This window comes from Polistes canadensis, unplaced genomic scaffold (assembly GCF_001313835.1).
Source record: "Polistes canadensis isolate GaletaPanama2010 unplaced genomic scaffold, ASM131383v1 scaffold_122, whole genome shotgun sequence".
In the NCBI taxonomy this organism is placed as follows: domain Eukaryota; kingdom Metazoa; phylum Arthropoda; class Insecta; order Hymenoptera; family Vespidae; genus Polistes; species Polistes canadensis.
Genome location: NW_014569669.1, coordinates 311,072 through 323,122, shown reverse-complemented (window position 1 = coordinate 323,122; position 12,051 = coordinate 311,072). Strand labels below are relative to the sequence as shown.

Genomic DNA, 12,051 nt, shown 5'->3' with positions numbered 1-12,051 from the left:
TTTCGTGTTGGAAAAGTGAATATGATTGTGATATCTGTTGAAACAAAGTAAATCAAAAATATTTAAGATACGAGTATATATGTATATATATTATATGTATTATATGTATTATATATATATACACATATAAATATTAGGTTCGTCGATTGATGCGTGCAAACTGCGTGAAATAGAGCAACAAATGTAACGATCGTCAACTGGATATATCACTGTTTGATTTGTGGTATGCAGTTCGAGTCGTTGCGTTTAACGATGATAGATAGGTATATCCAACATAAACATCAACGATGACCGAATATTGGTATATCCAACATAGTAATGTACATAAGGGTACTTCGCATTGGCGTATCATATTCTAAAGCGATCATGTTTATTTTAACACATTTTCAATATTAGTTTGACTTTATAGCATGTTTCTTTTTATTAATGAATCGTCTACGATATCAACGTAATGAATATTGAATGGCTCTTAAATTAATATAAATTATGTATTAACAAAAATAAAACAAAAAAAATAGACACTGAAATAATAAAAAAAGAAAAATGTATATTATAAAATAATTATTTTTCTTCAATTTTTGTTTATTTAATCGAATTAATTCGTTTATTCGTGTCTGACCATTAACGGGTGTATCTACTGCGACAGTAGTCGAAGTATCATATCGATCAGACTAGGTTTTACATTTTCTTATACCAAACACAAAGATATTGTACTTATTGTAAGAATTTAAAAAAACAAAAGTCAAAGTAATAGGATACGCCAACGTTTAGCTTATTCGTGTGGTTACATAAGGATAATATACATGGCTCCGACACAGAGACACACAAACACGCAGATATTTTTCGTATACGACTGATGAACGTTCAACGAGTACTTCAATTTCAATGTTTTATGTGTTTTAAAATATATTTACGATATCGAACATCGGCAACATAGACGATTTTACATGAAAATCGGGGGTAGGGGGTAGGGGGGAGGGGGTTGGGTAAGGGATGGAGAACAATTATAAATACACGCAGCTTTTGTGGTTCCGTATAACACGTACATTTCAAAGGATTTAGCAGGAATCAATGGAAATGAACAATAAACAACATCGGCCGTTGCAAAATATCAAAAAATGGTACACGTTCATCAGAAAGCTATAAAATTTAATATAAATATAATCTATATATGTGTATACATATAAATATATACAGAGTGTCCTGAGCAATGAATGATTTAATAGATGAAAAATTAAATCTATAATGTAAAATACCAATTTGTTCGTTTAAAAAAAGACTTTGTTTTTAATAAAAATAATTTTGGAAATTTGTCGAATTCGAGCGTGCACTTGATTGAGCTTGCAACCTTGGAAACTAAAAACTTTGTTCGATAAGCATAAAAGTAGAATCTATATAAGATATATCATCATATCGACAATGCTTTTAAACATATTAAAAAGCACAAAATGTTTTCTCCGAAATATTCGACAGTAAGCTAGTGAAATTTATTGAACTTAAACTGAAAAAAAAAAAAAAAACAACAACATCCCTTATGAATAAATTGTATTCTACATTTTCGACTTAGTTTTTCATGTAGAATCACCTTCTGCTTGTTTGAACCATTACAGTTAAAGAGGACACCGTGTATAATTTAATATATTTATAATGTAATTAATACAATATATTGATAAAAATGGAGAAACAAAAAAGTAACATTTATTAGATTATTTTCTTTCTTTTTTTTTTTTTTTGTGTGTGTGAAACTGTACAAACTTTAAATGAATGAACACAAAATGAATAATTATCGGGACTTTACTATTCCTGATTAGTGGTGTGTATAGTATGAACATTGAAAAGGGATTAAAGGATTTCTTGATTACGTGTTTACCTAAAGACATTAACTCGTACGTACTTACGTACTCGTTGAGATACGCGAAATGCGAAAGTTTGCACGTTGGTATTTAGGGTGATGATGGTGGTTTCGTTTGAGAAGAGCGCGATAGCTTCCGATTTTTGTTTAAATTTTCATTTTAATCGTGTTTAACGTGTGTAACCTTTCGGAAGAGATTCATCAAGTTTATACGTTCGAATTCGAGGTAAAAGAGAGAGATAGACAAATAGAGAAAGAGAAAGACAGAAATTTGGAGAAAAAAAAAGGAAATATTTAGAAGACAATTTGTAATTAGAGAGAACAAGAGAGAGAGAGACAGAGAAAGAAAGAAAGAAAGAAAGAAAGAAAGAAAGATAGAAAAAGATAGATAGAATCGAAGGTAATTGGCAATATTAGAAAGACAAGGAATCGTATCAGTGTAAATACGACTAATTGGTTATATTGTTAAAAAAAAAACAAAAAAAGAAAAAAAAAAGAAAAGAAAAGATAAAACAAGATATCATGTAGGAAATAACACGAAGCCAAGTCTCCTTTTTTTCAGTCCGTCATAACGTCATTAATCCTATCGATTTTCTTTCAAAAGGGTGCTGCTAATCGTGTGCGATCGAAAATTTTCTACATCGACGACTCGATCGAAAAGAAAACGCGCTCTGGTATTATACTACATACATACATACACACATATATATATATACATATATATATATATATATATCTATTATATACATATATATGTATGTATCTCGTGTCTCGTTCGAGTTACGGGTGAATAATTTAGTGATCCTGTTAGAGTGTAGCGGATGTTGATACCCTCGTGAAAATTTATATGTATGGAATTTAGTCTATAGTATTAATATACTATTATATATAATAGTGTCTGCAAAGATATTGAAAGATATAGAATAAGGCAGATATATAGATATCAGTATCAAAAAAGTGAATGATAAGTATATATGTAAATATAGGTAGATAAAAAGATAGAGTGGTAAAGAGAGAGAAAAACAGAGAGATAAAGAGAGAGAGAGAGAGAGAGAGAGAAAGAGAGAGAGAAAATAAGAGAGAATAGCGACAAAAGCTAAAGAAAGAAATAGAGAGAGAGAGAGAGATAGAGAGATAGAGCGATCGTAAAAAATTGCGAAAGAAGAAACACGACTAAGGATAAACACCAAAAATACGATAACAACAACAACAACAATTACAACAACATCAAATAACAACAGTGAGATAAAAAGTACATGCAAAGCTGCAAATAGGAAAAATATAATCGACCGAAGGATATTCTTTTCTTATATTTTGTCCTCTTTTGCTTCTTTATGCGTGTAATTTCGTTGGGTTTTTTTTTTTTTTCTTTTTCCTTCTTTCTTGATTCAGTCAACGCTCGACGTCGCCGTGTACATTGTTAAGATGTCAGAGAGGGTACCGCCCCCAAAAAAAAGAAAAAATATTTTATGACCGTTTACGTTGCGGGCAATCCCCTTTCTGAATGGGTAAGGGGAAAGAGGACGGCTTGGGTGGAACTTTTAATGCGAATATCATTCGCGTGACTACGAAAATAATCTTGAAAAATGCACTCACGACACAGCAACGACGAGGTACGATGACATCGGTTTGACAAAGAAATTGGATAGTTTGCGTGTTTCGAATCTTTAAGATTACAATCTAACTACGAATATATGAAAGTATTACAAATCATCGTCATTGGTTTTAATCAAATTGATTAGCTTGTACATCTTGGGCTCGTTCAACCACGCAAACAAAGCTTATAGAGAAAAGACAAGGATTGATACAAACGACACATACAAACGCGTTTACACGTATATAAAAATGTATAAGTATAGATTATATATATATATATATATGTACTGATAATTATGACAGTGGTTTAAGTATAAAAAAAAATGATATCCATGATTTATATTATAATATAAATAAAAATCCTAACGAAACACACAAAGACGATTCGTTCGATAATATTTTTGATTTATTCGTATAAGAGTATATCATAGAAATATTAATTATATTATATTCATAAAATATAAATCACACAGATTATTGGATCGTTACATTTACATAATACGAATTATAATATTGCATAAATAAAAATGAATAAAAGAAATAATTTAACGTTATAGAAAATAAATGATAAAATAATATATTCTTTTTCCAATATTTGGATTTGTTCCACCGTGAAAATTATTAAGCACATATATGTATGTACTGTATATACGTATATCAATATATATATATATATAGAAATCAGGAAACGGCAGCATGCCAAAGCGGCAAACGTTGAAACCGCAAAGGCAGGTGCGTTCAAGCTCATGTCAGTACGCAGACCAAAAGATTTGTGATAAGCGCTTACGCGTGCGCGAGTAAACACGTTCGAAGTCGATCGATTGATCGATCGATCGATCGATCGTGCCTGATCGAGCTCGCATGATAGACACATCAAACGGCTGGCATGCCATTATTGAAAAAAAAGCGTATCTCTCATGTGTATACATTACCTTATGGGCCCTCTCGCGAAATCATAAAGTAGTAGTAGTAGTAGGTAGTAGTAGTAGTAGTAGTAGTAGTAATAGTAATAGTAATAGTAGTAATAATAGTAATAGTAGAATAATAGTATAGTAGGGTTAGGGGATTAGTAATAGTAATAAATGGTAGATCATAATGAATATAAATAATTAGGCTATTCGCGACAATATCGATTTCATTTCTTTTTTTTTTCTTTTCCATATAATTTCGCAAATTTCTCTTATTGCTAGCCTTCTTACTTTCTTCTTCTTTTCTTTTTTTATTTTTTACTTCCTTTCTAGTTGTTTTTTTTCTCCTCCTCCTCCTCCTCCTCCTCTTCCTCCTTCTTTTTCTTTTTTTCTTTATTTTCTTTTTTCTTTTTTTTCTTTTTTTTTGATCAAGCAAAGTGGTCATTAACCATTCATATATTTCTATAAGTGTGACTGACATATAACTAAGTGTGAGTACGGTTAAACGTTGATAATACCAACAACGACCAATACGTATGTGTCTATGCGTGTGCCTATATGTGACAGAGAAAGAGAGAGAAAGAGAGAGAGAGAGAGAGAGAGAGAGAGAGAGAGAAATAGAAAGAAAGAAAGAGATAGTAAAATAGAAAAGATAGAAATAGTAGGGGAAAGAGAAATAGAGAAACGGATAGAATGAAACTATGAGAGAGAGTGAGAGAGAGAGAAAGAGTAAGAGAAAGAGAGAGAGAGAGAGAGACAGAAGAGAGAGAGAGAGAGAGAGAGATAGAAAGCCCTTGAGAGATACGTGGGAAAGTATCCTTTTGTAGGTACCTGAAACACCGTCACAATAGCCCAGAGTAACGAGTCAAAGTTTTTCCTATCACACTCGACGTCAGAGCTGCCTTTCATCGTTTCACAGAATTTGCAACCAAACAGGTTCATCCCGAGAATACTACAACACAACGAAACGTGCAATGTACTTCTTTATCCATATATAATATAGAAATACGAAGAGACAGAGTAATTTAAAGAAAAAAGACTGGGAAAAGGGGGGTGTTAGGGTATAAGAAAGTAAAAAAAAAAGAAAATAGAAAAAGAACAATAAAGACGGTAAGAGACAAAAAATAAAAAATTATAAAATAAATACACAAAGAACATAAATTATTAACTAACGTAAAAGAGAGAGAGAGAGAAAGAGAAAGAGAGAGAGAGAATAAAATAAAAAATAAAAGCAAGAAGCCTTAGTTCGATAAACTAACATAACGAATTTACAAAGCATGGCGACGACGTAACGTGCACATATACACACGTATAGGTATATAATAGTATATACTCGAGAACATCGAGTGCACTCGATGCCCACTTCCGAAGTATACTCGTTTTCTACCTTTTAAATATACACACACACACACACATATATATATATATTGTATAAACACTGAACGGAAAATAACCGAGGCTCGTTTAGTTTCTCTACGTAAGTCTTGTTCGTTCGACGAACGAAAAACGTTGTGCTCGTTGTTAGAACGCTAAGAACTACGAGATTTAATCGTTGCTACGCGAAATCCGGAAAAACGTTTTCGAAAATAACGTTTCTCGATTAGATTTCATTGTCGCACATATAGTTTTCCTTCCTCCCTTTAAAAAGAATCTATACGGGGTTCTTTGTGCTTTAAACGTAACCTTTGGAAACCGTTAAAAGTAGTTGTCAACGTTAGGATAGATACAATACATTTGTATTTACTCAATACTACCGAGGTTCCAGGGTATGTATTAAATTTTGATCAATTTGATTGTTGTTATTGTTAGAAACAAATAAACTTACCCCCTCTGGAATTAAGAAATATTTAAAAAAAAAAAAAAAACAAAAAATATACGAGTAATAATACACACTTCGTATCGCAATTTGATGAAATAATAATTAAATAGTTTTATATCGTAATGTATATAAAATTCTGCATTAGTGTTGTGAAATCTCAAAAGAGGATCCTTTTTAATCGGTTATTGTATTTCAATTAGTTAATTGAAAATTAAATTACTAATACTGTTACTTTATTTTTTTTTTGATAATATTACTACCCCCAATAAAAAACCATGGCACCCGGTTAAATCGGTGACTTTTATGTATTAACCTAGAGCCGGTCTAGTATGTACTTATGTGTAAATAGCTACATAAATATCTACTAAAGGTGATATCGTGCAAATCGTATTATATACGTCACAATAGTGTTTAATGTTTCCTCTTTATAGGACAACCCTGACGACAACGACGCTGACGACGCTGACGACGACGACGACGACGACGACGACGACGACGACGACGACGACGACGACGACGACGACGACGACAACTGCGACGACTCTCAACGGGATAACTTTCGCATTAACCGAGTTGGACCGGTTGCCAAGTATCTTTATCCGTGATTTGTGAAATCCCATATAATAGTATTTAATGCTGACGTTACAGAGACATTCGTTATTTCTACTTCATTACCCATAGCTGTGTAACGTGTAATACAATATAAATAATACAACGAATAATTTATATTTCTTATATCGAACGCGTTATTTAATAACAATTCGTCTAACATAAAATATTACGAGAATTATTATCTCGTTTATCTATCTATTATTACGAATATTTACTAAAAAACACTAGTCAAATGTATAATGCACACCGAGAAAATTTCTCATATTGAAAGGATTTACTTACGTTAAAAAAAGAAATGAAATAAAAAGGAACGGAAAAAAAAAAAAAAGACAGAAAAATTATTATAAAAATAAAAAAGAAATATTAATAGAGATAAAATGATAGACAAATTTGACAAATAATAAATATACGCCGTACATTCGCATAAGCTTTTCTAAAATATCGACGAGCGCACACCGAGCGTATGTCGCTTAATAAATAGCCGCTTGTCAGTCAAATCATACGCAGCACTAAAGTAAATGGAAACGAGCGTAGAGTAGGAAAGATCGATTAAATAGATTTAATTTGTAATAAAAAAACATAGAGATATATGTATATTAATGAATATAATAATATTAATAATAATATTAATAACCGTTTATAATATAATATATTATACGGATAAGTAAAATAGCTTTCATACTCGTCGCTAATTATAATAAAAAATATAAAAACAGAGAGAAAGAGAGAAAGAAAATAAAAATACGTCCAAAGATAGAGTATAGAGAGAGAGAAAGAGAGAGAGAGAGAGAGAGAGAGAGAGAGAGAGAGAGAAAACACAAAGCACCATGCACACACGCAACACACACGCGCAGAGATTTACGTAATGATTTAAATAAGCACGTGTCTCGTATATATACGATATGTATATATATATATATAAAATACGATATATACATACGTTATATACATACGTTATATGCATTGGCACGTGTATCATTACACCCTCTCTAACGTTTAACTGTCGTTACCTAAACGTGTCAAACACGTGAGGAATAAATATATATTTGCTACGCTTTCCATCAAATATTTGTCATAAATATATTCGCGTCACGGATGTGTGCGATGATCTTCGCGATGAAATATAGATAAAGATAGATATGTAGATAGAAAAAAAAGAATCGAAAGAAAGAGAAAGAGACAGAGAGAGAGATAGAGAGAGAGAGAGAAAGATAAAAATTAAAAAATAGCGAAAAAGTAAATAATAATTTTTCCAGACGAGAAAGAACGAAGATAAAAGCTGAAATACGAAAATGTAAACGAGAATAAGAGAAAAAGAGAGAGACAGAAAGAGAGAGAGAGAAAGAAATAGAAAAAAGAATGATAGAAAAAGGCAGACAACTTTCGTGAAAAGTTGTAGGCAGTAATCGAAACAGAACAGTTTTGAAATTCAGATGACAATGATGAAAAGGTTCGATTGTTTACGAGAAAATGATTCGAATGCGAAAAAAATGAAAGCCGATTCGTTATCGTTTGCCAGTCTACCGAACGGTTAGACACCGATTTGTTTCTCTTTCCAAAGGTTTCGTAAGCAAGAGCCTTACGAATAGATACATAGATATATATATATAGATAGATAGATAGATAGTTGATAGATAAATAGATAGATAAAAGGAAAAAGAGAGAGAGAAAGAGAGAGAAAGAGAGAGAGAGAGAGAGAAAAAGAGATCGTCGTTGTGCTTGAAATCCGAATTCGGGTAGCTTTGAATCGTTCCAATTATATCTGAGAAAATTCATAATAGATAAATAAATGTTACATTATAGATAATTATATTCAAGATCGATATGAGCCATTTTTGATAGAACATTCTTTACGATTATTTGAATACGACGATTGTTCGAGGACGAAATTAATAATAGACGAGGACGCATGAGCTTTTTTTTTTTCTTTTTTTTTTTTCTCTCCAGGAAGCGCGCCTTCTCGAGCGAAGCCTTTTTCTTGATTTTTGATAAAAGCCGATTATTATTGCGAGCTGTCTCGTAGTTTTTTAGTATTCGTTAGATATGCTTATTTAAAAACTCAAAGTAAAAGATCTTTCCTCCCTTTAGCTTTCTTTACATTTTTCTTCTTCTTTTTATTTTTTATTTTATTTTGTTGTTGTTCTTTATGTTTTTCTCTAAGGATTACGCCATCCTCGAAAATTGAAGGTAACCATATAAATAATCTCTCTCCGTAATACTCGAGATCTGTTTTTCCCCTATCGGACTGAATAATAAAACGAGTCATTTGTTTTCTAGATTTTTCTTTTAATTTTTTTTTTTTTTTTTTATACGAAATGTTGTCACAAACATCATTTCGTATTTTTAAAGAATAAATAATTCGAAGAGAAACGTCTTATTAAAAAATATCTAACCTCAAAGTATCTTCCATAAAACGCGTCAGTTAATAGAAATCAAACTCGTTTTATTATTCGAGCAGAGGTTATTTAAACAAACAAAAAGAATTGATTCAACGAATGATATGGGAAAATGAATCGAAATGAAAGACGCGTAAAATTGATTAACCGAATTTGTCGTAGGATAGAGAACATCTTTCTGTTCTTTTTTTTTTTTTTAAATTTATAATATCTCACACAACACAGATGATATAGTATCTTTTTATATCGTCAAAATTGCGCGTAGAATGGCGTAACGAATTAAAGATATCTAGATTCTCGTTCGAATCGAAATTATTAATTATTACTTTTGTCTAAAGGAGAATAATTAAATTTAATCGACGGCAAGAAAAAAAAAAAAAAAGTAGAAAAAAAATAGAAAAAAAAAAAAAAAACAAGATAGCATCGTTAATGTTAAAAATATCGGAATGATTGATAACTTACCTGAATATAAAGATGAAAAGTACTAAAAGGGAAAAGAATACGGCAACGTTATCCATGGTGCGTAGCATGACGAAAAGTTGACGTCTCAAATTTGGCAGGAAACGGACCAACTTCAAAATCCTCAGCAAACGGAAGGTTCTAAGGACGCTCAGACCGGAACTTCCACCTCGTTCCTCCACGAACGATTGGAATAGCTCAATGATGCTGGATACACGTAGAGAGAGAGAGAGAGAGAGAAACAAAAGAGAGAGAGAAAGAGAGAGACGCGTATTTAAAAGAGTAATTTAAGAGGCCACCATCTTCATTCATTCATTTATTCATTCATTCATTCATTCATTCATTCATTCATTCATTCATTCATTCTCGCGAAAAGTCGAGTGAAGAGAAAAAAAGAAGAAAAAGAAAGAAAGAAAGAAAGGAAAAAAAAAAGAAAAAAAAAACGTATAATATAAGGGAAAATTATTCGAACAAATGGAATAAGAAGAGTTAGAGTGCATCGAGAAAAGTTTGGTTCCTTACGAGAAGAGTTGCGATACGCTTTCCCTTCTCGTAAAGTTTCGATCAAAAAAGAACTTTCTTTTTTTTTTCTTCTTTTTTCTTTTCTTTTTTTTTTTTTTTTTTTTTTTTTTTTTTTTTTTTTTTTTTTTTTGTTCACAACTTTTCGCGGAATGTTTTACTCTTAAGTGTATACGGTTACTACGTCGGGGTGAAAATTTGTTCGGTATAAGGTATAACTATACATTTGCACAAGTTTCTTCTACTTTTTTTCTATCGATTGAAAATAAATCAAATCATCGATCAATTGATCTTATTAGAATTGATCGATGAAATATATGTATATAAAACTTGAATAAAATATAGAAATAACGTTGGGGTATCGCGAACGTTCTAGGTCAGTGGTCAGCGAGCATTTGACCTACAAAAAATGTTTGCACCCCTTTATATATGTATATAAGTTTGTATATATGTATGTGTGTTAGTGTATGCGTATGTAATAGATGCCTCGAGGATAAGGAGCAAAGATTTATATTAAGAAAACTAATGTCCCTTGGGTTCGTTTACGTGTCCTTAGACAGAAAAATAAAAGAAAGATTTGTCTTCGGTGGCGTATGGTTCCCAATATAAAACTAAAAACGAGGTTTTTCGTGTTTTCACGAATTCATCATTATTACCCGATATAAGAAACTTAACAAACTTTATTCAACTTTTTTTTGGATATAGAATTGAAACTTCGACGCAAAGATTAAGAAATAAGACCGAATTTCAAATGGACCAGTATATTAAACTTTTTTTCTTTTTTTATTCCTAGCAAATACATCCAATGTTATTTATCCTGCAAGTAAATATACGTACGCGCGTACGTTTATACAAGGAAAAAGCATTAAAGTTATTATTCATTTGTCTTCTTTTAGCTGCTCGCTGATCAATGACTTCAATTTATTGTTCCTCTCTTATCGAGGTAAATTTCAACCGATATATAATATAACTCGAGAAAAGTCAAATGGATAGTATTAAAAAAAAAAAAAAACAAAAAAAAAAACTAAAAAAAGAAAAAGAAAGTACTTACCTAAGGATCACGACGATGCCGTCGAAAACATTGAAACCGTTGCTGATGTAGCCAAACGGACCCTCAGCTATTACCTTAAGTAGCATCTCAACGGCGAAGATGGCAGAGAAAACGATGTTGCTTATCTCGACGAGCACGGTCAATTGCTCCGGCTATAAATCGTTCGAAAGAAGAGAAGAGACGAAATGAAGAAAATTAAGGAAAAATCTTCAACGAGTTTCAAGTAAAAAGGGAGGGGGAGAAGAATCGTTACGAGCAAGGTAAGTAGGTATATTGTAATACGAAGCTTGAATATCTTAACGATTATCTGAGATAAGATTTGCCGTTTAGAGTGGTAAACGTGGAAGATGCATACAAGGCATCATCCGTTGAAAAGTTGATTTCGAGAATAAAAGGCTAGGAGTATAGTAGGAAAATGCTATTAACGATCTTAAACGATTATTATACCCGTATTTTTCCGACATGATAATCTCTTCTTTATCTTTGTATTAACTCTTTCTGGGAATATATTTTCTAGCAAGACACAGCCATACCGGTTTGGGTTTGATTTCGAAACGTTTGATATAAAAGGAGAACCCCGTTAATTATCATCCGGATTACGTTGTTGTGTTTAATGAAATAACGAGAATTACAAAAAGAAGAAAACAAAAAAGGAAAGAACAAAGGGAATACACGTTGATTGATTAAATCGCAAAACGTTTCCAAGTTCGAGTCAAGTGAATCCAATGTAATAAGTGTGTCGAACTATCGTAAAAGTAAAATCAACGATATCGTACGATTTTTAATAGAAATAAATGGAAACTGATTAACGATTGCTTTCTTCCAATCTCGTAATTAAA

General features: G+C 31.6%; 1 protein-coding gene and 1 long non-coding RNA gene across 7 annotated transcripts in view; one reads left to right on the top strand and one right to left on the bottom strand.

Annotated features, from left to right (window-relative positions):
- LOC106788017 (voltage-dependent T-type calcium channel subunit alpha-1G-like) overlaps positions 1-12,051 on the bottom strand; it is a 67,021-nt gene that overhangs the window by 15,615 nt on the left and 39,355 nt on the right. For all 6 annotated transcript variants that reach the window (XM_014750891.1, XM_014750892.1, XM_014750894.1 and 3 more), the window contains 3 exons: positions 11,213-11,364; positions 9,646-9,849; positions 5,188-5,308 (listed from right to left, as the gene is read on the bottom strand). In XM_014750891.1, coding sequence (XP_014606377.1) covers positions 5,188-5,308; positions 9,646-9,849; positions 11,213-11,364 — 477 coding nt within the window. The remainder of the gene's footprint in view (positions 1-5,187; positions 5,309-9,645; positions 9,850-11,212; positions 11,365-12,051) is intronic.
- Positions 5,316-11,834, top strand: LOC106788018. The gene is made up of 3 exons (XR_001381857.1): positions 5,316-6,122; positions 11,058-11,472; positions 11,730-11,834. It is a non-coding gene; the product is annotated as an uncharacterized LOC106788018 (long non-coding RNA).